The sequence below is a fragment of the Agelaius tricolor genome, unplaced genomic scaffold (genome assembly GCF_023055355.1).
Source record: "Agelaius tricolor isolate 1412-34295 unplaced genomic scaffold, bAgeTri1.0.p SCAF_9, whole genome shotgun sequence".
Classification (NCBI taxonomy): Eukaryota; Metazoa; Chordata; class Aves; order Passeriformes; family Icteridae; genus Agelaius; species Agelaius tricolor.
Window position 1 is genome coordinate 12,487,967 of NW_027269269.1, and position 26,531 is coordinate 12,514,497.

Here is a 26,531-nt window from a genome sequence, read left to right on the forward strand (position 1 = left end):
TCTCCCCTTCCACCTCCAATGACTTCAAGAAAGAAAGTGTGCAAGCAAATAATCTGATTGACTGAAAACTGAATTTTGAAACAAAACAAGTGGCTGACCATTCTCATGCATCTTTTGAACAGAATTCAAACAAAAGAGTACACGTGAAGCAGTTCAAGAAAAAAACCAAATAGATCAAGTCAGTGCTCTGCCCACCCCGGCCCACAGGCAGAAGGTGCCCCAGAAAAATCACCTCTGTTGTAGTTCTGTCCTTGATCCATAACAGACACTGTCAGATACAAAGTGAAAAGCAAAAACTGGTAACTTGGAGCTTGTCACCAGCATTGTATTACATGTGAAAATACAAAACTCTGCATGCATATTTCTAAAGTACAGCTGCCATGGTGTCATTTTTGTAGGATTTTAAATTATTTATTTTAACGTATAAGATAAGCTTGCCTGTCAAATGCAGACATAGATAAAGAAATGTTTATGTCGTGTATTATATTCCTTTTCTATCATATCTTAATTATTTACCCTCACTGAACAGATACAGAATTTCATTAGAGTTGTAATTCTTAGCACAAAAAAGGGCTATCCACCATCGACACGGCTTATAATTGCAAAGTACATTTTTCTCTCACTTGTTCACTTTGAAACAGAAAAATAAGAATCTACCATTCTCAGGGCCGGTTCAAACAAATCTGGGCCCACCTGGGCTCAGATACCATGGTGATGGGCACGGTATAAGAACCTGAATAGAATAGAATACAAAGCCATTTAATGGGGCTATCAGCTACAATGCTCCGCAACCCCACACCCACCTCCCACCTGCACTGCCATGCTAGCTGGTGGGGAGGGAGGCATTCCAGTATGGAGAGGGTGCAGGGGTGGGGGAGAGAGCAAGGAAGGAGGTTTTATGTGAGACAAGAGCAGGGAATAAGCTGCAGCGTTTCTAGATGGATATGCTCTTGTTCAGCCGCATGTTATTTGGCTTCATGCAAGAAGTCATCGGGCAAAGTCTCTGGATGACATTGCTGGAGGAGGTCTGGCAGGAGAAACAGACCTCTGTGGCATCACAGCTTGTACCCTCTGTGGCTCAGACACAGGCAAGCGAAGACCTCTCCAGCCCTTCACCTACTCAGACCATACTTGCCCTTGCTCATCACCACATGGTGCATGGGGTGATGGTGATTTCTCCCTTAGCTGGATAGCCAGGCAGGAGTTCTCCACCTGCTCTGCCATGTCCTGGAGTGAGGAGGGCTGGGGCTACTACAGGTGTAGCAGCAGTGTCTGAACCGGCCCTAACCTCTCTTCTGCACTTCTCTCTTCTTTGTACAGTGGATTTTGCTGTGTTGGGGTCAGTTTGATGGCACTGCACCTGAGGGGTGTCAGGGCCCTCTGAGTTGTGTGGATCAGAATCCAGGAGAACCTCACTAATTTGCTGACTTGCACAACCCTGGGCAGGTCCCTGGGGCAGGAGCCCCATCCTCCCGTGACTCTGTGGCAGTGATTCTGCCCAGAGCTCCAGTGTGGCTAATTACTCACCACTTCCAACAGCTCTGCTGCAGAGCAGACAATTCTAAGAATCCTGTGTTTCACATAAGGAACTGGGAAGTGGGCAAAGCATTTTCAGTGACAGTCTCTTGAAACTACTGCCAGACTGGCTTTTTCTGACCTTTAAAGGATGATAATGAGCCAGAGTGTTTGCCTAAGCTTTCCCTTAGGAAGGCAAGGTCATTTTCAGTGCCTGTGGTTTCTTTTCAAGGTAATTTTTTTATTTTTTGAATGGGACTTTCTTTTGAATTAACGTTGGCTACTTAATTTTTGGTTTTTTTGATAGTGAGAAGAATGGCACTCTTACACTTCAGGGTATCAATAAATGCACTATTAACAAATATTCAAGTGGCATCACTAGCTAGCAGTAAAAGTGTTTTTCAAAATTAATGTGACACTGGCTCAAGAAAAAATCTGTAGTTTCACAAAAATAATTTACTTAATCATCTTAATGTATTATGCAGACTAGATTAGCTGAAGTATGTAAAATCTGTCTTAAATTTGCTAAGGACAGATGAAATTTTTGACTTGTGGACAACCTGAGTTGATGCTGAGTTGACATTTGCCCAAGGGTAGGAAAAACGTTGGAAAATAAATAAAAGTAATGTTTATCTATGATAACAAGACATTTCCTCAGTGCTTTATGGAAAAAAGAAAATAGTGATATCCCCGCATTACAGGTTCACTTGTAACATGATATGCCTGAGGTTACCCAGGAGGTCAGTGGAAGAGGTGAGTGCTGGTCCTTGGAGCACATTGCCATGCTCTGTGGAACGGGCAGACCGATGCCACGGGAGAGCCACGGCGCCCGTGGAGCTGTGCCCACACATCCGCTGTTTGGCAGGGTTTCCTGGGAGAAACCAGCCAGCAGCCAGCCACCACTGTGCTCCTCTCTGTGTGATACCACTGGGGTATATAGCCCAGCTCTGCTGCAGCATGGGACACTTTACAGGCTTCCCGTGTCATCTTCTGCTTCCCAGTCTCTGCAGCCAGGATCATCTCAATGATATGGCTTCATTATCAGTCTATTATTTTCTCTGAAGGCAATGAGAATAAACAAGCAGAAACATTGACTTGAACAGAAGAGGATGAAGGCTTGACACCTTTTCTACCACCTCCAGTTACCCACAGATATTTTGTGGTACATTCCTCTGGCATTTTCATGTTTGCTGGTGAACATGCTGATCTGCAAAACCCAATCCCTGCCACAGGATTGCTGGTCAGTGTAGATTAGTGAGGTTCTGCTGGAATGTTTCACAATGAAAATAGGAAGCATTGTTGTATAACAAGAAAGAAAAAAATTTAAATACCTTCATTTTCTATAGTGTCAACTACATTGTTGACAAGCTGTATGACAGTCACTATGGAAGCTTGCAGGGGAGGGAAAGCAGAAAATAAAGGGAGGGGAAGGACAGCTTCAGGTTAGTATTTAAAACACACATCATAGGTTACCACAATAAATTCTCTCAAAAGACAGAACTGACATTGAAAGAAAAAAAAAAAAAAAAGGCTGCTGACCAATGCATGATTTATGCAGTTGGTTGCAGGACATTTCATTTCAGATAATCCCATATATCTTCAGAGTGCTGATAAATTCCAAACCAGCATTTCCAGAAAGGCATATGGGATGATGTGTATCACCTCATAAATTCAAGCAGACTGGTCAGCTGATTCAATTAACCAAAGCAGTATCTTGTCTACCTGACACTAATTTCTAATTCATTCTTCTTAGAGGTCTCCAGAGATGGTGCTATGTACTCCAAGGATCATTATCTTTTAGACCATCACACCATCAGAAATGGTGTTAAGCTCAATTTATTTCCTAAGAGGAATGTTTTACTTATTTACTGTCTGTGCCATGCCATGCAATACCTCAGGGAGGTTAAGCAGCACAGCTATAATTAGGAGGACACAGCCATGTAGGTGTGGTTCAAATTTTGACCCATGTTTGACAGAATAGTTTCACAAACCCTTTGTGTGTTCTCTGCAGGTGTTCCAACAAAACACACTTTTCCCTTGAAATCATTAATATAGACTGTGCAGCTGTTTAATGTGGAGGCCTGTAAAATGTGGTCTTCCAGATGATCTGCATTTTGCACCACCCAACCCTCGTGCCTCTGAGAACATGAAATAAACCCAAAAATCAAAACTGAAGGGAAAGCTCTGCATGAGAGTGCAATGGATCCTTCCCTTTTCCTCTGTCTTTAGTTATGAGAAAACCAATTGCTTGGAGCAATGTGGGGCAAAACATACTTTTTTGTTTCACACAGCCAACAGACTTAGAGATCACAAGAAATGTGTTAACAGTGCAGACATATGTTGAATATTTTCAAATTTTTGCTAAATTTTGGGCATGGGACCTGGTATATCATCCAATTTCCTCAGTTTTAGTGAGGGCTTAGCAAAAAGAGCCTTGATAAACCAAAGGACCCCTGTTCTATGATCAGCATATTTATGCCATCAACAGCAATAGTAATTATACAAAGGAGACTTGTACTGTCTAATGCAAAATAAACATGATAGAAAAATAAGGGGCTCCATGCAGTTAGTGCTGCATGGCTGAGAAAATAGATGTAGGGCAGCTGTGAACTATTAGAGGAAAAAACCTAAGAGTGAAAAACAGGTCAAAACCCAGGGCCAGTACAGTTTTCTCTCCAACTAAGGGCTGGCTCTGGTGGGAGCTGTGCAGAGCATATTCACAGAAAAGAGGGAACCCCACCTCACACAGCTCAGTGCAAGTCAATGCTCAAATACAGCATTGCTCAGATTTTGGAATACAAAAATTACTGCTAACTACTCACAGAAAGACTAGGGAAGCTGAGCAATTTAAATGCAGGAGAAATAAGGTGAGAGAAAAAAATGAGCTTCAAAATCTCACCCCACGTGAGTTTACATGGCAAGACAAGCCCTTGACACAGCAAGAGAAGGCTTCAAGAGCCCTAGAGGGGGTGAGCAGAAGCTGCCTGCATATAGTAAGCATACACATATTCACAGTGGAATTCATCCCACTGCTGCCAGATAGGTTTCCTCAGTCAGAAGCTGCTACCCAATTTCACAAGTCAGTGTCAGCATAGCCATTTGTACATATGTGTGACACAAGCCTGTCTCCTGTGCTAGCCTGAGAACCCAGCAGCATTGTTCCTGGCTTTGGAGGAAGGGGTTTGGAGAATGAGCCACTGTCCTGTCTCATCAAAGAGTGTGGAGGCTGAATTGTATTTGTTGTGTTTTCACTGACAACCTTCTAACCTCTGCAGGTATGTGAAGTACAAAGAATTGAAATGACAAGAAGAGCAAAGATTCATGGCTTCAGGAGGCATATCCATTAGCCCTAAAGTACAGGCATGTGAATATGTATATGCTTACTTATGCCTGGCTTTGCCCTTTAGGCTCTTTCACTGCAGACCTTCCCTGCTGCTTCAAGCAAACCAGAGCGTGTGGTCTTGCATCGATCTCTGCAAATGACTCACATGATTTAAGTTTCTTCCCTCGTTCTCCCTGAAGATATGGATTTGTTTGAACCCTGAACTAGAAATGTTATCTCAAAAGGCCATATTTTAAATGAAGCCTTCACAAAAAATGAGTGGGCACAGAAGGTCCGATCCAGCTTCTGTGGGTACTGTGTCAATGATTTCAGTGGAGACAGGATCAGGAGTTTGAAATGTCTAATCAGAATTTGTGAGATACAGAAAGTAACAATGTACAATAAATGACCACTTGAATAATTATTCCAAAGGTAACTATAATGTAAATATATTTCATTAAATAACACTTATCCTAAAAAAAGGCTAAAGCGGTCTTTTTGGTGCAGGGCCAGAAAAGCATAGGGAAGCCTGACAAAAATAATGGTAATGCTTCAGGCACAGCAGGCCAAAAGGAACTGGAAGTATACTTTGCTATCAGTGCTTTTTCCAACATTTCAGAGTTCCTAGAGAACAGCTGCACAACATGACGGAGGAGTTGAGTCTACAGACAGTTCATTAACTGGTGGCTGAGGAAACCAAGCATGATTCCTTTGTGATAGTCTTTTTCTGTGTGTCTAAACGAGGCTTCCCAGACATCCACCATTCCTCCCCAGCAGAAACATCTTGACTTTTCTCAGACCCACTGCTCAACAAATGTGGGCTGCAGGAACAAAGGTTTGCTCTGACTCTGTGGACCTTTTAGTGGGCTGTGTATGGCTCTGCCTGTGTCACCCAGGGAGATAATGATGCAGGACATGAGAGGCAGGCACTGAGTATGTACTGAACAAGGATTTAATGGTGCTCTATTGTTTGCTGAGCTGTGATTGCCAGGGAGAGGCCAGGACGCTGGGGACTGGCTCATCGGCTCATTGTTGCGGCTGAGCACCAGCAGAGTTTTGTTGGGACCATGAATGAGACCTGGCAAATAGCACGGAAATCCCTTTTATTCGACTGGTGAAAGTCATGCTCTTCCCAGAAGGAAAATTATATAAATTCTACAGTTTCACTTGCAACCTATTAGTCAACTTAGATCTTGGCAGTGTGACTCTGCTGTATCACACCTCTAATTCACTGTAAAGCTCAGTCCTGATACAACAGCCCCAAGCATCAAAATTTTTATTACATTCCTACAATTTAGTAAGTGGAACAGAAAGTCAGGGTTTGAACCCGTGACTTTCTTACTTTTGGCATCGTTACAGGGTTTCAAGATGTCACATAAATCTTTTAATAATATTAGAGAGAGAGATAAATAGCTCTTCCCCCAGCATAATAAAGATGAAATCATTTCTTACCATTATCATCACCGGAATCAGACTGGAAGGAGCTGAGGGACTGTACTTCAGAGTTGCTGCCTTTATTACTTCCTGAAAAACAGGTCACCTCTTCAGCGTCATCAACCCCTTTACCTTCATTGACAGCAAAGACAAAGCAAAATGGTACTCTCTAGGGATGCACATTTACCTATTTATACCACGGACACATTCAAATCCTGCCTTCTGTTATATGAGTCAGAATAAAATTATTTCCTTCACACAGAGGACATGACCTATTCGTCAAGAAGGCAGTTGGTAAAGGTACCTAGACTTATGAAGTGTTTGAAGCCCAAGGAGTCTTTCAAGTGGCTGACAACACTGTAATCAAGGAAGAAACATCTGTATTCAATATTGTCTTTTTAGATGGCATGTAGTCTCAAAAGCAATGAAAATGATGACTTAAGGAATGCGGTATAAACAGCTTATACAAGAGATTACAGTTACATTTATCTTTACTGTTCATTTCCTAATTTGAGAGCCTCATTAAAGGCTCATTCAATGCTCAGTAAAGTTACTGTGCATCTTGTTATTCATATCAGTGGCCCTTGGATCAGATTTTAATACCTCCATCACTGACATATAATAGATTATGCTTCAATTTACATTGCTTTTCATCAGGGACATTCAGTCTTCACAATTCTACTGTTTAGAAATGTAACTGCAACCTACGGTATAAATTCTCCTGTAATTAACCATATATAAATAAACACATTCAACTACACATTATATGGGCAATAATCAGGAACACAAAAAGTTATTCTCAATTTTAAGCACTAAGATACCTGAGCCAATTACAAATGAAGAAGGTCAGGTGCTATCATCATGAAAGCACAGCTCTTTCTTTACCTGCCAGCTGTAGGTATTTCTACCCAGCATGGCACACCTCCACACGGTAAGAGCTGATTTGTTCCTGCTGAGCAGCAGGGCATGGAGCTGATGAAGTGAGTGCTGCAGTAACAAAACTGCGCTGCTTCCCACTCCGTGACAGCTGAGCTCTGTCTCCCTGGTACGGCCTCATGGTGTGCAGAAATTTGTACCAGTACCAGCAGTGCCTGTGGCACAAACCCCCAGGAGAATATAGAACAGAGCATGTGTGGGAGCTGGTGTGATGATGCTTTCAATCAGCTTAACTATATTTAAAGTTTAAAAGGTCAGACACAACACAACCCTGAAATACAGCCCAAATAAATGAAAACTAATTCAATTTTTCACTACGTGACCTTAGCCAGTGTGCTGCCTTGGATGAAAATGTGCAGATCAGGGCGCAGATATAGAATTATAAACTCAGTAAGGCTGGAAAAGACCTCCAAGATCATCAAGCCCACCCTTTGACTGAATATCACTATGCCAACACACCCACAGCATTACGTGCCATGCTTGAACACTTCCAGGAATGGTGACTTCACCAACCCCCTTAGTAGCCAGTTCCAAGGCTTGACCACTCTTCCAGAGCAAAAATTCTTCCTGATGTCCATCCCAAACCTCCCCTGGCACAACATAATGCTGTCCTCTTGACCTGTTGCTTAATTCCTCTCTCTATTCCTCAGTTCCCACTGCTTTCAATAATAGGGCTGCATTGTGCAGTTTTATGTGACAGTTTTGGTTAAGGCTGTGCTGCAATAGGGTTGAAGATCATAGAATCATAGAACACTTTGAGGCGGAAGGATCTTAAAGATCATTTGGTTCCAATTTCCCTGCCATGGACTGGGAACCTTTCACTAGACCAGGTCACTTAGAGCCCCATCCAATTAGGCCTTGAATACTTCCAGGGATGGGACATCCATCCCTTCTCTGAGCAACCTGTTTCATTGCCTCACCACCCTCACAATCAAGATTTTCTTCCTAATAGCTAATCTAAACCTACCCTTCTTCAGCTTAAGGCCATTCATCACTACAGGCTCTTGTGAAATGTCCCTCTCCAGCCTTCTTGTAAGCCCCTCCAACAGGTACTGGAAGATGCATTAGGAAAAGTCCCTAATGAGAGAAAACACCTTTAAAAAAATCATATATGGTGAAGTAAACATCTCCCAGTCCAAATGACATGGTCTGACTTGCAAGGATAGATACGCAGGGCTGTAACTCTTTCCCAGAAAACTGGTATTCCCTGCCATGACAGATAATGTGAAATCTGCTTCATCTCCAGTTGAGGAATGGAGGGAGCACTGTGTTATCAGGTGAGGAACCATCACAGCACAAATAGGGTAAGCATGGGGATTGAAAATTCCATGATGACTCTGATACTGAAAGCAGAGGGGAATGCAATGGCCTGAGAAGGTGATCCTATATATCAAACCATATGTAACTTTCTGCTTCAGTTCACAGACACTGAAAGTAGAGAATATTAGTTCATTTCTCCCTGATGCAAAACAGGATTGCTTCTTGAAGAAGGTTTAAATATTTTTAACTCCCTTGGGAAACAAACAGCCTGAACCTAAGAGAATTTATATTTAAGAATTCTGCCCCAAATTGTTTTTTTCCAATAGAAAGATGATTGCATTATATCACTGAAAAATGCTCAGAGCACTTACTCATATATGCTTTCTCAACAAGTGAAATAAATGCTTTTAGTCATACTCCATGCATAGAAAAAAAGGCCTTGTATGCCTTGTTTAATTATAACCTTTCAAAATTAAACCAGATCACTTCTTGGAGAGATTTAACAATTCACATGTATTACGCTGGAGCACTAAGAGTACCTGTGCCACTGTACCTGCTGCACCCTGGAGCAACCCTTACCGCGGGCAGGGAAGAATGAGACCGGCACGCAGTGCTACTTACTTTCTGTCCCAGCATCCCACGTGCTCTTCCTGATGGAGTCACAGTCCGAGCGACAGGGAGACACAGCAGGCAGGTTTGGAGCTACACTGCACACCACCACCCCCCTCCTGGCTGTCAGTATTCGAGGGGACTCCGGATGAAATGTTGTCATCTCCTGGTGCTCCACACCAAGCCCATCCACTATCTTGTCCAGGTTATTCCTTGAGTCACTCTGGAAGCATGGGGTATAGGCCATTGGCCTCACTGGCACCTGTGGAGGCCCAACCTCCTGGTAGATATTCCTGCTGTCTCCACTGTTCCTGATGTTCTTGAACTGGATGCCATTGCTCTTGTTGAGCAGGGCTGCAGTAGCTGGATCCTGTACGAGCGTGATGTTGTTGCGGGAATAGTTCTTCCTGAAAACTTTCTTGCGAAAAATGATGAAAAGAACAATTAACACAAATATGACAAACAAGACCACAGCTATTCCTATCAGCTCCTCCTTGCCAACGTAGGAATGCCCAGCTTGTATATTGGGGACCACCACGGGGCGCAGACCACAGTATTGACCCACGTAGCCAGGGGTGCAGTTGCACAGAAATGAACCAAAGATGTTGACACAGGAGCCACCATTTTCACATTCTTCTCTTTCACACTCATCAATGTCTTCTTCACACCTTAAAAGAAGAAAAGGAGAATCTGGAATCTCAGAACATCTAAGAGGCAGTCCAGCTTGTGCATGATGCCCTATCTTGTCAAAGTGGTGCCATTAGTTAACACCTTGTGGTACTTTGCAAATTATCATATTCTTATCATATTATTTAGCGGCATTTAATTTGTTCTACAGCTATTCCATGGGTTTTTTAAAGACAATAAAATGGAAATATCAAGAAGGAAATAAGGGTTTAAAGCATTTGATAGATATCAAGAAGGAAATAATGCATCTGATAGGAAAAGGCACCTTGACCCTAATGAAGCTTACTGAATATAATAGAGAATCTGCTTTTTTATACTGTTTTTGGACTACCCCATGTGTTTCAATACAAAATAATAGAGGGGGATTCAAGGAGAAGATAGTTGAGAAAAATATAGTGAAAACATCAGCATATTTATTGAAGAGAGAAGAGAAAGAGAAGAGAAGAGAAGAGAAGAGAAGAGAAGAGAAGAGAAGAGAAGAGAAGAGAAGAGAAGGATATACTGACTATGTAAAATTGTTTAGGTCGGGAGATAAACAGATATTAGAGTCAAGGGAAAAAAAAGAACAGGAACCATAAAGAGAGAGAATTGGAAAGAATAAGAGGTAGCAAAATGCAGAGGAAAAAGTACAAACAGTAGACAACCAGATAAGGGAAAAACATGTTGATGGGCAGGTCAGGATTCTCTGTGTCTACACCAAGTTTATGATCAAGGCAGGGATTTAAGAAAATGACTGCAATAAATTAACCTTTTATGTCAGGGCTAAGGTGACTAAATAATTGATCCATTTTCAAAACAAAGATTACACAGCAGCTTCCACAGGTTTTACAAGATAGTTCAAAAAGCTGGAAACAGACAGGTGTATCTCAGAGAAAATGTCTCAAGATAACATCCTGAATCAACAGCTTAGGAGGGTAAGTTCAGAAAAAACATTTCTGAGCATGCAAGTCTCAGGGATTTCTCAGCTGTCATTAGCTCTGACTTGGAATAAGTGCTAAGGTTGTGGTTATTTTTTGTGAGGTGAATCATAGCTTCTGGGTACAAAATGACTGATCAAAAAGCCCACCATCACTGAGTCAAAAAGCTCCCATTGCCCACCTGGGGAGGGACACTTACGTTACTCCTGTCAGGCCATTTTTGCAGTTGCAGATGAAAGCATTGCCAATGGGATCACATGAGCCTCCATTCCGGCAAGGATTTGGGAAGCAGGCTGTGATCTCTGACTCACAATTCCTTCCTGTAAACTGGGAGAGGCAATTGCAATGGTACCCTGGGAGGTGAGGGACAGAGAGACGGAAATTAGACTCCTACCACTGAGTTGTCTAAAAGTGACAGGACCCATTTGGCTGCTTTACACTGAAAAATAAATTGTACTGTGGGGGCAAGGGGATGTTCACACATTCTGGTCTGTCCATGTGGCCCACACTAATGCTAGTCAAGAGTTTGTCTATCTGAGGTGCCCAGGAAATCAGAGTTCATGTCTACAACCAGAGGCTGCTGCCCAGACCATCCTAATCATCATGATTTATGTAAGAATAAATGTCATTGGTGAACACCTTTCAAGAAAGGTAATAAGAAATATTCTTAGATCAAGAATGTATTTCCCAACTTTTTCAAAATGTTTGCTGATAGAGGCAGTCTACTCTTCTTTTTTTGGGGGGGGCTTCACCAATTAACAAATACATCGTCTGAGAGCTTTTCCATCTCTGCCCTTTAAAAGAACAACACAATGAGGATGTGACAGTAATAAAACACCAGTTTTATAAAGTGCATCATCAAGGCAGAAACGATAAACTTCAAACTACCAGCTGACCTGGGCAATACCAGTCCTAATCAGAGCTGATTATGTTCAGTACTAGTGTGCTATCAAATTCTGATTAATCACTCACATCAATTCATCAGGCGTAACAACATTCATGTGGAGGGGGACTCTGTTGGGATTGAAGTCCCATTTCTGTTTTTTGCCAACACAGGGGCAAAACCAGAATTAAAAAAAAAAAAGGTTTTAAACACATCAGTTCACCCTGCCAAGTATCAAATGACACATATCTTTTTTCTTTTTCTCTGCTTGTGCGTTCATATGGCACAGTGCCATTAATGAAAACTTTATTTAAGGTCACAAAGAAATCCAGTGAGGCAGTGCATCTCTTGAAGTTGTGAACTGGATATAGAAATCTGCTTTTTTGCTTGAAAAGAGCATGGAACATGTAGGCTTTGAAAGCCATGAGATGGCTAAGGCAGTCCCTGGAAGTCGAAGACTCCTTAGTTAGAGCTGTTGAGCCAGCAAAATTTTTCTGGACATCTGTAAAAAAAACTTTGGCTGATCTTTTAAAAAGTTTCTTTTATAATCCAAATGTCCTAAACAGATGTGCAGGCAAGGTTCAAGCTGCAGTTATGGGGTTCACATACCTACTGAATATAGCATATTAAGCAACTAAAACAAGGAACCTTCCTGCCATTAATACAGCTCCAGTTAGAGCTGAAATGGTTGAGTGCAACTCAATTCAGTGTCAAAATTATTGGCAATCAAGCTGATGTAGTGGAAATATCATCTCTCAGTGGTGAGCCTTTTAAATGTATTTATAAAAACTTTCTATATCTATACATCTGGAAAAAAACCCCAAATACTTGTTTTAAAAGTTATTCTTTCTGCAAATATGGCAGGAATATCCAGCACAGTTACAAGGAAAAGAATTTCATGGAAACAGTATGGAAAAATCCAGTGGAGGCATAAGAAAAAAGCAATTCTGCATCAAGACTCCCACATCTTTTATATGTCCTATACGGTTCAATTCGCCTTGTTCAGCTACTCTAATTGAATTCTTTCATGAGGACAGGCTTTTGAGAATAAACTTGGAACCAGACTTGCTGGCTTACTCAGTCAAGAGTCCAATACTATGTAACTGAAGATAAATGAAATAGATACACAAATATCATGCTGTTTTGTTGTCCTGCTACAAAAAGGAAGACAGACACACTGATCTCTCCAAGGTTACAGAGTTAAGAAGATAAATTATTCAACTTCTGGGCTTCCCAAAAAGCATGTTTAGTAAGCATCAGCAAGATGGGCTTATTTCTTTTTGTGTCTTAAAAGTATCACACTCAGACAATGTGAACATCTTTCTGGACCTATAGTGATCTGTGTCTGAAGAACTACAAACCTGTGACTGTAGGTAGAATTCACAGCATGAATAAATAAGGCTGTTTCAGCACTTCCTTTTTATGACTGAACAGTGACATCTATAGTTCAAAAATTTACACTAATGTTTTATATGTTTTTTACAGTCTCAGTGAGTTTAAGCAAAAGGAGAATGTTCAATTCAAATATAAACAATTTTATGTATAATTAGTTTTGTTGCCTTATGTAATAGCAGAATATATATGTTATTCTATTTGTTATCTGATATTTTATAAACCTCCATAACTCTAAAGTGATGTTAAAAGCCAAGTTTCTGCTGGTTTTTAACCAGGTTCTCAGGTGTCAATCATTTGTAAGACAAAGCCCTTGAATCATTTTCTTTTCATGTCTTTTGTTTGTTTCAGCTAAGCTCTAAGTTCTGTAATGTATTCTGTTTACATTTGTTCATTATAGAAAACTTGAGGAGTATTGATTTGATTAAAAAAAAATTTTACCACCAACTATAAAAGAAACATGGATTTATGCATTTGATACTAAGAAGAGATGAAACTGAATGCACCAGATGGGTCAGAGCCCTGTTCAGCAGTGTACGAACAGGACCAAAATAAAAATCTGCTTCTGAAAGCCTACATTTTTCACACAATTTGATTTAATGATAGTGGAACACACATCAGATATTAGAAGACTGCAATATTCACTATAGATTCTAAGTCTAAGGATCAAAGTTAGAAATCAAGAAGGGACTAAAACAAGACAGTATTAAATTATCATATTTATCACTGGTGTTTCCTCTCGTTGGATTGACTGCCATACACCTGCCAAGTCCAATCCACTGGCAAAAGACACAGAACTTTTCTGTGACACACATGCTCAGAGCTGCAGAGCATTCACCCGGGAGGTCTCCAACACAGCAAAGCATATGTCAAAATTCATGGAGGAGGGAAGAGAAGAGCTGATATGATGGCTCAGTAGACAGCATATAGCACTCAGCCAGAAGACCTGCCAGACCTTTAATCCGTCTCCAAACCTCCCAGCAGAGGCTGTAATTTTGCTGGCTACTGCATATTTTAGCCACATGGCTGTGGACAAAGGCAAATTGTGAAGGAAACCCCTCTGGTTGGGAGTGCATCTTGGGTCCAATAAAGGATTTTTATTTTACTTTTAATTTAATATCCTGCTAACGTACCATTCATTTCTTCCCTCTGGTTTAGAACAAGAATAACAAGCAAACTTCTTACATTCAAGGATGAGAAAAGGCTCAGTGTCCTGTCCTCTCAGCAAGGAATGAAAAATCTCTTTTAAACAATGTGGGGCTTGATCCTGTTCACAATGAAAACACTGAAGTTTTGGAAATTCATCAGCGTTTAAGATCACACAGTCCATCTGAGCTTCTTCCACAAGGAATGAATATTTAATTCCTAGAAATGTTGATCTGCATTCTCCAAGGCAGCAAATTTTGTGATATCACCACAGTATTTCTTCAGAGGGAATCAGTGGAAAAAGACAAGAAGCTCTGGAAAACACCTCTGAAAAGCTTCTAGGGTGGGACCACAATATTCTCTCAGCATGTGCCAAGAGATGACCTAAGAGCAACAACAAGCTATGAACTACAATACAGCCTTTTTTGGGCGGTATCTACACTCACAAGTCCTGCAGAGCAGCAGCAGTGGCTCTGTGGAGCCAAACAGCTGGTGCTGAGGAGCCTCACTGTGTGCAGCTCAGGGCTTTGGGACCAGTTGTCTTCCAGTTCAGCCTTGTCCTGCCCTCCCAAACCTCGCCTCTCCAGTGGGAAGTGAAGCCCAGGGAGAGATGATGATCAGAAGATTCGCATCAAATATCATTCATGACCTGAAACATTATGTAGACATAGGTCTACACATTGTCTTGGGCTTACTCAGGGTTGTTTTATAAGGGTTCTCTCATGCTCCTTCACCAATCTGAGTCCCCTCCACATAGTTAAATCTCACCTGCTCCCGGTGACTCAAACAGCTGCTCTTACTGCTCTCCTGGCATGCCCCTACCCAGAGAAAAAGGTGTTTTTCACCCCAGACCTCACTGAAGAGCAACATGCAGTAAGACAGGACACTACACAGGCTCCCTGCCTACACCTGTGTTTGCCTGGCACTTAAGAAGCAGAGGCAGCAGCACAAGGCAGGCACGGTGCCATCAGCAGATGGGGTGTTGCTATGTAGTGAACATCTCTGCTGGTAGCATTCCCAGCCTGAGCATCTGAATGTCTGTCTATCCCAAGGTTTACTTGGCTTTATTAAAGACGATGCTCTGAACTGCTGCCAATTTTTTTTTTTTTTTGGAACATGTGTATGCTCCTGTTTCTATCTATCCCATGCAAGACAGGCTGGCTTTTATCTGTTAATGTGCTTTGGCTTTTCCATTTGTCTCTCTGTGTAGTTTCTCTCCCTGCTGTGCAGCTAGACCTGACAAACTCGATGTCCAGAAATTGCCCTGCCCTTGACATTGACCACACAGTGTTACACACCAAGTTAACTGATAAGAACTACTGAAGGGGAAGAGGACCTCTCCCAGCATTTGTATTTTGGTAGGTCTATAGTCAAACCAGGCCATCTTCAAGTAGTGTGTGTTCAGCCATCCACAGTCCTGCCACTCCAGATTTAACTTATCTGTCTTCAAACAGATCATTGCCTCTTGCCACTTGTTGGTATGAAAATGAACCTCAGTCTTTGCTGAACCAGTGCTATGAGAAGATTGGCATGCACATGCTTTTAGAGTGAGAATTCAAAAACAGATGCCTATAATCACTACATATTAAAAACATTAAACACTCCTAGAATTTCTAAAAAAGCTTTAAAAAAATAATTGAAGTGCATTTGGTATACTCACATCACAGTATGCTGGGTAGTTTACGTGTGTGAAAAAGCAAGATCAAGAACATTAATAAGACCAGGTCAGTTCTGTGGTATTATTACACTAATTTTTCCCTTATTTCTTTTTTATGAACTACGTGATCCTCAAAACCAGCCATAAGTGATGTTGCCAACAGCATTTAAAGCATGTATTAAACCCACCACCCAAGTGCCATGCTGCATTTTCTCCTCCCTTTGGACTTAAGCTCTGTTCATGAAAAAAAAAAAAAAAGAATAGACGGAAAGTGAAAAGTGGGGAAAGCAAAATGACTTTATGTCCCCACACTCTGCCCACAGTCCTTGACTCAGTAAATATTTCCGCTCAAATGCTTCATGTTCAAATAAAATCGCCTACTCATATAAGCCATTTACTTTAATCAAAGCCAGATGTATACAGGACTGATCAAATTAAAAGGAAGTAACTATACTTATAATTGCAGGCTTTACAAGCATGAGGTTTCTCTCTGTGGTTGAAAACCTTGGTGCAGTCTTTGCATGTGATTACAGTAAATCTTTCTATTGCTGAGATTGCTCATACTGTTACTCATGCAGACAAACATACATTTACTATGGGCAGCCCTGCAAGTGCCACACTATTATTAAGGTTGTGTGACATTTCCCATTTTAAGACCTCGTATTCAGCATCTTATAGCTTAACCACACTTTAAACACTTGGTTGAATTTTCTTGGGAAATTTCAGTTCAAAGAGCCAAGCTGTTTCTGAAAGTCATGTTGTTTGTCACGTTTCAGAATGCTAACTTTCTTTAAAAATAGATTTACTGACCCATACTTATGGATAGGGACTGAAAAGTCTGGAAGAATGTGGCCTATCCTTCAGGGCTGTGGTTTCCACTGTCTCCCAAGGAAATTGTCCTAAGACTGGGTATGTCTCTTTCTGCTATGAGTCTCCTGAGCTGTCAGATCCAGTGAGTGCTCATCCCCTTCTGCCAACCCCTATTTAAGCATGCACTGGATCTCCCCATGGGGTCTCTGGACACGCAGTCCCCCCTTCTGTACCACTGACATCACTTGGCCAACACTGTTGCCTGAAAGCAAGCAGAGATTCATGCCACGGTCACTTTCTGCTGGCTCAGAAACCAGAGTTTGAAAGCAGAGAGGCTTTTATGTACTCTTGGAGTTCCCATCTGAGCTGTCTGTGCTCTCATGCAGGCCGAGATCCCCATTCTGCTCTGTTCCATATGCAGACAGGTCAGGCAGAAAGAGCCACTGTGGGTCAGCTTAGCCCTGTGCCAGCCCTGCTTTGGGGCAACACCTCTGTGGTCAGTCCTGAGCTCTGTGCAGCCCAGGCACAGCCCTGTCCTGTGCCAGGAGCTGGGAATGTATCCATCCATACCCTACCTAAGAGCAGCAGCATGGACACGCTCTAAGTGCATACAGAGCACTTCCCCAAACAGGGCCGTGGTATCACCCTATTCCCAACCACAGGATGAAGTGAAAGGCAATTGAGGCAGCTTTTTATTCATGGTGAACAGGGCAGCAGGCATTTCTACTGAAAGGAAGATCTCAGGAACAGAGACAGAATAGAGAATCTTAGATTCTCTATAACAGGAACACTGTTGTAGAGGCTTGTGTTGTAGGTGCTCAATTTATGCAAATTATATGTAAATTAGACACGGCCTCTTTGACTTCTGGTATGTAGCCAGCAACTCTTTCATGTTATAATGTTGGGTAACCTTTGCTTGACTGTTTTCTTCCTAAGTTAGCTATAAATCTCAGCTTTCTTTTTCTCTCTCCTAATTTTCTTGTAAAGCACAGTAGGTTGTCCATAACTGCAAAGATGCTAACAGTATATAAAATCTGCTTTGTAAAATTTGAACTAGAGGGTTTATTTATTAAAAAAAATCGTATGAAAAATACTCTCTGTTTAGGAAAATTAACATTATTTTCCAAAAACTGACAAAGGAGGATAATATCATAGAAAATATTAGTCAAGAGATGCTGCTGCTACTCAATGCCCTGTGATTGGGAAAAGGACCTTTGCATGGTATATTTTTGCATTCTTCCCCTCACCAAAAAAGGAAAAAGCTGCCATTTTCATTCTTAAGAAAATTCTTTAAAAAATGAATTTTTTTTTTTTTCTTTTTCAAATGGAAGTCAGCTGCTAACATCTATGTCAGCAAGTGCAATGGTAGATGGTTCTTAAAAGCACATTGCAATTTGCTGCTCTGCAACTAGGACATGCAATGCTGATGGACTCTTGTGCTATTAGAATTTAATTATGTGGCCTTTCAGCATATGGAGGACACTAACAACAGAACTGCTTTGCTTAGTGGAAGCAAAAATGCCCGTGCCTTCTCCTTAAGGGCTGGGCTGTAGAACCACCAACATACAGTCAGGGCCCATTGCACTGGAATTATGGCTTTATAACAATCCTTTATTTACACACACTGCTGAGACAGTAAAAACAGCAAACAGATTTTTTGACGGCAGGCAGCCAAAACATCCCTTGAGGGCACATGCCCCTCGCCGAGGCAGGAACACAGGCAAGTTAAATCAGTTCTGTGCCTGCCTTCCAGCAGTGAATTTTGTTGATGTGAAAATGGTATTTGCCATTCCAATAATAAGATGGGTCCAAACTTCAGGGCTGCTTGTTTCTCCCTTACCCCGTGTCTCCCCTCAGTTTGAATTGGCATGCTCATGGTGCTGGGAAAAAAAGAATTACTGTAAGGAGTTCTGCTAGAAAGGTTTCAATTTACTCATCATGAGATTGTTGAGCAATACTGTAAATAGACTCAAATAAAATCAATAGAAGGAACTGTTCTCATGCTTCCTAGGATGTGAAGCAAATGGTTAACCTCATTTATTCAGTAGGGACTCTGAATCAAAGCCATCATACAGACATTCCTGTACATACTACAGCCATATTTCGTAGGAATTTCAATAATCATGCTTAGCAATTCTTCAAGTGGCTGCAGTATCCTTCTGTCTCAGAATTATTTTCTTTTGCCCTTTTTATGCAGCCCTCCTTTTCTCTCCTTCCCTTGGTAAATAAAGACCCTAAAGGACAAACACACACGCAGCAATTTTTCTCCTCATGTCCCACAACACATCCCGAATTGCCAGGGTTGTGCTTCATTCCTTCTAACTGTCCTCCCATTTCTTTCCATCAACAGCACAGCTGATAGCATTCCTGATGCATCATTTGTGATAGCATGGGAGAAGAGGTGGCTGAATCAAAACCAAAGACCCAGAGGGGATGCTAGCTGAGACAGTCCAGCATGGACAAATCAACATTTTCAGGACTTACTTTATAGGAGTGGGGCTATCCAACTGAGAAACTTATCACAGTTTTGCTCAGATCTCACCACATGTTGGTCTTCAACTGATCTGAAGTTTAGGCCTAAAAACTCTGTGTGGTGGAGGAGACTCAGAAAGGAAATATGAGAGTCAAGCTTAAACTAATGAAAAACAGAAATAATAACTATGGGTGCAAGGGAATTGCATGGACACATTAAAGCAGAAAGCCCTGGGACAGTGGTTAAATGCTCCATAAAATAAGAGTTTAGGCAGGAACTTCCCTAGAGAACCATGACCAAAACTCACTGACAGTAAGTGGATGGAAAGCTCTGAACTTGCAGAAACCTCTCTGTCGAGCAACCTCCTTTTCAGAGGAAGTTTTATTCTGCCAGAAAAGGTGTGCAATGCTGCATGCTAATACAGTATGGGGAATTGGAAGGGAAACTCCTACACTGCAGAAAGAGAACTGCCCAAGAAGCAACGTTCTACCTGTGTGCCATTTGCTTTTCTCCTGCTAACATGCTGACTGTTCTGGTAACTGGTGCACTGCAGTAAGTCACTGGTATCAAATGACACAAACCACCACATAACCACTGGATAGGAAACTCCACCACAAGTTTAAATCAATGCCCTATAAAATCTGGATAATATTACTTAGACCTTAGAGCACTCAGGCCTCCGAGAAAGCTGTAAAATACAGTTCAGGGGGTTTATAATGGGCCCAACTTGTTATTTTCCATGCAGACATGTAATGAAATTACTCACTTCCAAAAGGACGGAGGTGTTTGAGGACAGCTCAGTAATTATTTGTGACAGCTTCGGAAACAGAGTAAGGCAACACTGCTGTTATATCTGTGATGGACATTTCAAATCACCATCTTTGTGTACAGCCCTCAATGCTGTAAGGATGCTGTAAATGGATTCTGAAAAATCCAGCTGAACATTACAGTAATTGTAATTCTATTGGTTTCTATAGAAATAGGATTATGCTAACAGCCAATAAATCAATTTCCTCCTGGAACACTAATGCAATAAGAAGGGGCACCATTTCACTGTTATTTATAGAGCAAACAGCTTTTACCCAATTTGCAATACCTATCAGAGTTTTATAGAGTTCATGAGATTTTTCAAGCATGTTGCTGCATAACACCATCTCTGGCAATAAATTACAGAGGAAAACGAGGAGGGGGGAAGCCCATAAAGTAATGAAAACATTTACCACCAGATGGCACGGCAGTACAGGTGCCGCCGTTCTGGCAGGGGTGTCTCTCACAGGCATCGGGATACAGAACGCAGCCCAGCTTCAATTCCGTCAGGCCGACCACTTCTGCGAAGCTGCTGCGCTTGTTCTGGAGGGGCAGCTCGTTGTTGTTTAGGACCACTGAGTCCAGGCAGCCCTGGAAGCCGCTCAGGACCTGTGTGGTCCTCTTGTCGGTCAGGCTGCGGACGTTATCCACCTGGACCTGGGCGCCGAAGTAGACGGAGCTATCCGTGCTGAGCGTCTGGAAGTAGAGGGGGGCCTTGCGGCGCTCCACATAGCTGTCGTCCAGGGACAGGCTGGTGAAATTGCGGTTCAGCTCCAGGAAGACAGAATGCCAGCTTCCATCGTTAACGGCCCTTCCAGAAATTCCCAGGATTCCTGGGCCACTTCCGCAATCCAGCTGGAACCAGAGTTTGCCATCAACAATCTGCAGGAGGAAAACAGAAATCAAACTGCTTCAGGCACTCAGCTGTCTCGTAATACGCTCTCACAGAGAATATGGAAGCACAGAGAACTTCTAGACCATCTCTGCACACTGTTAAAGCTGCTCTCCTACGTGACACTAAAACAGCAAAAAGCTGTGCCTTTATCATGAGCAAAAAAAAAAAAACACAAGGTGGAAAATATCAGCTTACTTTGAATTTGCCTGAAGTCAATTACTACAAGAAAACTAAAAATACAGAAAATCATATGGGTGCAGAATACAGGTGAAAACTGGGATAATTATATGTTTTTTACTGAAGAAGATATGGACTCAAGGACCCTTGTTCTGCTCTTGGCTCTGCTGTTGAACAGCTGTGTCTCTCTCAGCAAGACTGAGAGCTGTGATTCTGCTCCCACTGGCTGATGTTATCAAAAGGACGGTCAGGGCACAGGATCACCTCTTAGTGCTTGAGAGGCTTGTGGCAAAGCCAATGGCCACACTTGCAGCTGGTGATGTTAGGTAGTCTGCTCATGCAGACATCCTGTGCTTCTGTAACTTTAAGGAGCATCTCAATGAGGTGTGGATTTTCCCTTAAGCATCATAAGTTTACTATCACTAATTACAACAGTAAGATACTTGTTGACCAAAAGTTAGTTATTTCCCAAAGATGCAACACAACCTGCTCTGTGCATACCTCACAGATGGCATAAGATGCGTCTTGATTCTCTTTCTTTCCTAATATTTATGCTGAACTCATGGATTTAGAGAGTTTGTAGGAGATTTCTCACTCTCCCTCCTGTCCCTCACTCATCCCAAGTCCTCGTAAAGAGTAAATCTGTGCTATCCTGCCGGGGCAGGCAAAGTGCAGAATGAGGGAATGGATATGAAGTTCTGCTTTCCTGATTAGCAGTTTACCCCAAGATTTTAGGTTTCTCTAACAGATGGCATATAAATTTAAAATGGCTGACAAGGTTGGAAATAATTTCTTATGGCACATTAATTGGATTCAAGTTCTCTGAAAGCCCTTCCAAGTAATTTACCTTTATGTCATGCTCTAGGAAGTATTTATTTCTGCAAACCCCCTTTCAAGACAGTTCTGTCCCATTATTTATCCCCCTGAAAAGTTCAGGTGCTGTGTCATTTTTCATCCTTCCAGGCAGCTCACATGGTCCTCTCACTGGTGTATGTGTTACAGAGACTGACTGCTTCCCCCAATGAGAGCAGAGTTTCCACAGATGTCAATGCAAGAACCCCATAGAGCTTTGGTGGCCTGCTGAACTGGAATGGAAAAAGCAGATGTGAGGATGCTGCAGATGCTGAACTGGAATGGAAAAAGCAGATGTAAAGACGCTGTCCATCTGCCTTTGGCCATTTTTGGCCATTTTTAGCATGAACAGTCACATTAGATGAAGACATCCCTTGGAATGTGACTGTGTGCTCAAACTCTTCTCGGACAGTTTCCCTGATATGGCTTGAAGGTAAACAGGAAAGTTTTAATGTACAGGAGCAGACCGTGTTGTCTGCCATTATCAGCATTTTATGTCCTTAGAGGTTGAGAAAACTACCAGGAGAAAAGTTAAAGGCAAAATCTTGAGATCTGTAGATCTCTGGATTCCCTTCTCCTTTGCAAATCCTTGTTTTCTTGACTGGCTGACTCTGAACTGGAGCTCAAGCCAAAACACACTGGGCAATCGGGACAAAACACACCAATCCTCTGCTCGGTGATCGCTCGGCAGCATGGACACAGAGGTGCCAAGCATGGGGCAAGCTCCTCATAGATGCCAGCTGCCCACTTACTCTGCATGGTATGAGGGGGTATAGAGGAATGAATACACGTAGAAGGAGCCAAGGGAAGGAGCTACAATTAGCCCCTGCTATGAACAACTGGCTGTTTTGCAGTCCCTGATCTGTAGGATGTAATGAAACTGAGAAGAAATCAAATCTATGACTGTAATACATGCTTAAGGGATGGATGTTGCTTGATACTCCTACAGCTCAATCAAATAAGGCTAATGGATGTATAGAATAATGAGTCTGGATCATTTTTCATTAAGAAACATTTTCTTGAAGGACTCAAAACTCAGCTGTAAACAGTTTCTGTAGATTGAAATTGGGTCTGTTAAAGCATATTCTCAGGAGGAATCTTGGTAAATAAGATGTCCTGATAAACAGAACTTTTTCTCTCCAGAGATGGAGCATTAGTTTCTTTCCTCCCTGTGCAAAAAAACAGTCCATAAACATTGAAAGTGCTGCTAAAAAGTGTGGTCTGTCTCACCAGGAATAAAAATCAAACAGAAAAATGCATGCCAATATATTACACTTTGAAAAACAGCCATCACTGGATAAGCAGATAACTTGCTGCTTACTTAAAAGGCTTTTTTCTATGGAAACTCTTCTACTGATTGTGTATAGTATACATATACCTCCCCTATGACTACTTATGCCCTGAAGGACCTACTGCCCGCATGTCTATTACTCTTACTCACAGAACATGTTTTTCCAATTATCTTTATAAATACAACACCACATTTGAGCACCTGGGATAAATATTACACCATTTGTATACAGGAAACTATGATCTAAAAGATTTGCCATTAAAATATGTTTTATACATCTTTCTCATCCACTTTTATTTCTCTTTACCAGCAGATGATCTGACATGCACAGTAAATATATATTGTCTGAAGGGTTAAGTTTCCTTCCTGTTACTGAAGAAACACGAGTAACCTCTAACTAGAGTGAAAGATGGAAAGGATGGTCTGATGCTTACAGTACTAGCCTAAGACATGACAGATCTGCAGATCTGCATGGGAACCCACACTCTGCAACATTCTTCCTCTGAGATCTCAGGCAAGCCATTAGTTTCAGGTCTCCATCAGTAAAAGAGGGGTAACGTCATTTCCCTACCTCACACCATTGCTTTACAGATACATACATTAAAGACTCTGTGACATGCCCAGATACCCCTAGCAATGGGACCATAAAAGCACTTCCATTAATCAGATGGTCCTTGCTGTAGAGGGGCTGGGAAGAAGTATTTGTCCCCTGATGGACCTCGAGGAGGAGTAGGGAGAACAGGAAGAGCTGGCAAGGAGCAGATGCTGCAAAGGGCTCCACTCTTGAGTACTCAGCAGCTGGACTGGCCAGGCAGGGAGGAGAAGGTTTTTCCACCTAACAGGTAAAATTGCTGTCCCCACTCTTAAGCACAGAGAATTCAACCATCACTCAGCAATTAATCCCTGGTGTTCCTGTGATTCCTTGTAGCCACTGAGATGTCAGGGTCACTGCTCAGTACTCAGAGGGGGTTCTTTGATTATAGCCTGGACCTTGGTACCAAGAAAATCTGAACTTCAAGCTAACTGTGGGACATTCAAGGAAAAAATATGGGCATCCAAAGAATACCCAGGCTCTTGTCCAGGCTCAGCAGTTATCCAGACAATAACCTCAGTGGCATGGTTGGTCTGGTTGAGAGCTGGTAGCGTCAGACTGTCAGTCCAGCACTGAATGTGTGCTATTGCTTTTTTCATCCATCTATGTAGTGCAACACTGCAGAAAGCCTGAGTTATTCCATATCACAGCAGAGATATGCAAACTTTGCAACCCCTCACCAGTGCAGCCCATGGCACCAGCAGAGGCTCTCAGCATCATGAAAGCAGAGAGATACTGCTTCATCCTAGCTGGGCAGAAAATTCCCACAAAGCTTCCACTTCCCAGAGCTTTCTATACTCAGGGTTTAGTTACATCTCAGTTATAACAATTATGACAGGGAGGTTAGTGTACACTTAAGCATATATGCCACAAGATCTCACCTGTAGAGAAGTTAAAAGAACAGTGAAGACTCCAAAAGGCGATGCAATCTGTTACATTTCAATAATTTCATTCAATGGGCAGAATGGAGCCAAACACATACTGTAAATTATATTAGAATATTAGTCTGGCTAAGATGTTTGGCTAACATCCATATTTGTGTATCAACATAGGTAATAAAATGATCAAATGGTTCTTCTGAGACCACCTCCAGCTCACACAGTCCATCTGCAGTCAAACACCATGGATACAGCATGCTGCCTCCTAATCTATCTGGGGAAATATTTCGTTAGCCGAATTGCATTTCAGGTTCGTTTGTGTAAAACGGTGTATTTAATTAAAACATTACTTGTTTCAACTCCAGCCACAACTGGGATCATATCCAAACTTCAGCCCAATCCAGCATAAGCCATGCAGCAGTAATGCATTAAAATGTGTAATACACACTTAACTAAGCCACGCAAAGTTTCACATTAACTGCCTGGACTGAAGAACATATGCTTGCCCTTCACTGTTTAGCTGCTATATTTATGGCATGATGGGAAAGTCTTCCCTTACCTATTTTTAATCCTTAAAATTTCACAAAACAAGATGAATCTCCATTATATTCCTTGGGAAAAAAAAAGGAATTGTCTTCTGCTATGGCCTTGTAATGCTTTAGATGGTTAAATCTTACTTTTCTGAGTTAGCTGCTACATAGATAAAAAGGAAAGAGTGGTACTGGTTTTGGGACATGCAATCTTTCCAAAGGAAAAAAAAGCCAAATTGACCTGCATCTCAATTTGCTCCAATTGTCTTAAAAGTAAGAGCATAGAAAAAACAAAACAAAAGAAAACAAAACAAAAAAGGCCAACCTCTCAAAATCGATGGATGAGTTGCTTTATTTGAAACAGCTGAATAAATAACACCCTTATTTTATTATATCAATAGAGTGTAGCTAGTAGGCTTTCAGCAAAGTAGAAGACAAGCAGTTTGCTCTATGGAATTGATTATTCATCCAGGAAGGACACTGTCTTAAGATTATGAAATATTTCCATCCCTGGAGTTATCACAAATGTATGAGCTTCCAAAATTAAGCTGGCCATTTAAACACCAAAAAGCATATTGCAGCATTAATTTTTAAACAGACTGCAATGGCAGAGACTTGCTACAAAACAATCAATGCCACTCTGTGCCCCAACAGCACAGGTGTTTCTGCCTGTCCTCCCATGGGCTTATACCTTGTGGGTCTAAATTTCTTCCACCTCTGCCTTTATTTGAAGCTCAGTGATGGTGCTGGGCCCTCTGGTGCTAATCCAGCAGATACTTAAGTAGATGCTTAAAATTAAGGTATGCGAATAGTTCCAATTGGTTTCAAATACAGGAAGTTAAGCAAGTGATTAAGTGCTTTGCTGGAGTGATGCCAGAGTGCTCAAAAGAACACAGGATTTCAACCTTTATCCTCTGTTTGGAAAGCTTCTCCTCATGTTTAATTTAATTGAAAGCAATGCTCAAATGATAACAAGTTCACATTTATAGACCTCTAATTAATCTGCTTAATGGCCTCATTTCTGAGTGCCTCCCTACCTCCCAACATATGTACCTGGTTAAAGGAAGCCTTAACTCTGGTTTACAAATGAAAAAAATGTGTGCTTAGAAAGTCTAAGCATAACTTCGTTGAAAACACCTGAGTCAGGGGTCCCCAAAGTGCAGCCCATGAGCCATCTGCCATCCCTGAAGAGACCTGACAGGGCTGAATCCCTTGACATGATGCCATTTGACTGCCACAGAGCATGTTTTTTGAGAACTTAGATATTCCTCAGTTAAAAGACCTTCACAAACTAAACTCTGACAATTTGTGATCTTTTAAGTGACACCATTTCTTAAAAAAAAAACCTATGCTGTATGTAATGATTTTGTTTCCTTTAAACCCCATGCATGCAGAAGCCCAGTGCCAGACCTGGGAATAGGATTCACTGCGACAGTGAATCCTGCCCTACTGAAAAGCTGAGCATGAG

The 26,531-nt window shown here is 41.7% G+C and overlaps 1 protein-coding gene across 9 annotated transcripts in view; it reads right to left on the bottom strand.

The window, feature by feature from the left end:
* Nucleotides 1-26,531, bottom strand: part of FAT3 (FAT atypical cadherin 3) — a 403,498-nt gene that overhangs the window by 6,935 nt on the left and 370,032 nt on the right. For 4 of the 9 annotated variants that reach the window (XM_071432782.1, XM_071432785.1, XM_071432781.1 and 1 more), the window contains 6 exons: nt 20,262-20,730; nt 10,880-11,033; nt 9,089-9,744; nt 6,290-6,403; nt 2,847-2,906; nt 233-268 (listed from right to left, as the gene is read on the bottom strand). In XM_071432782.1, coding sequence (XP_071288883.1) covers nt 233-268; nt 2,847-2,906; nt 6,290-6,403; nt 9,089-9,744; nt 10,880-11,033; nt 20,262-20,730 — 1,489 coding nt within the window. Of the gene's footprint in view, nt 1-232; nt 269-657; nt 734-2,846; nt 2,907-6,289; nt 6,404-9,088; nt 9,745-10,879; nt 11,034-20,261; nt 20,731-26,531 lie in introns of all 9 variants that reach the window. The other 5 variants (XM_071432789.1, XM_071432786.1, XM_071432790.1 and 2 more) reach the window with 4 other exon arrangements.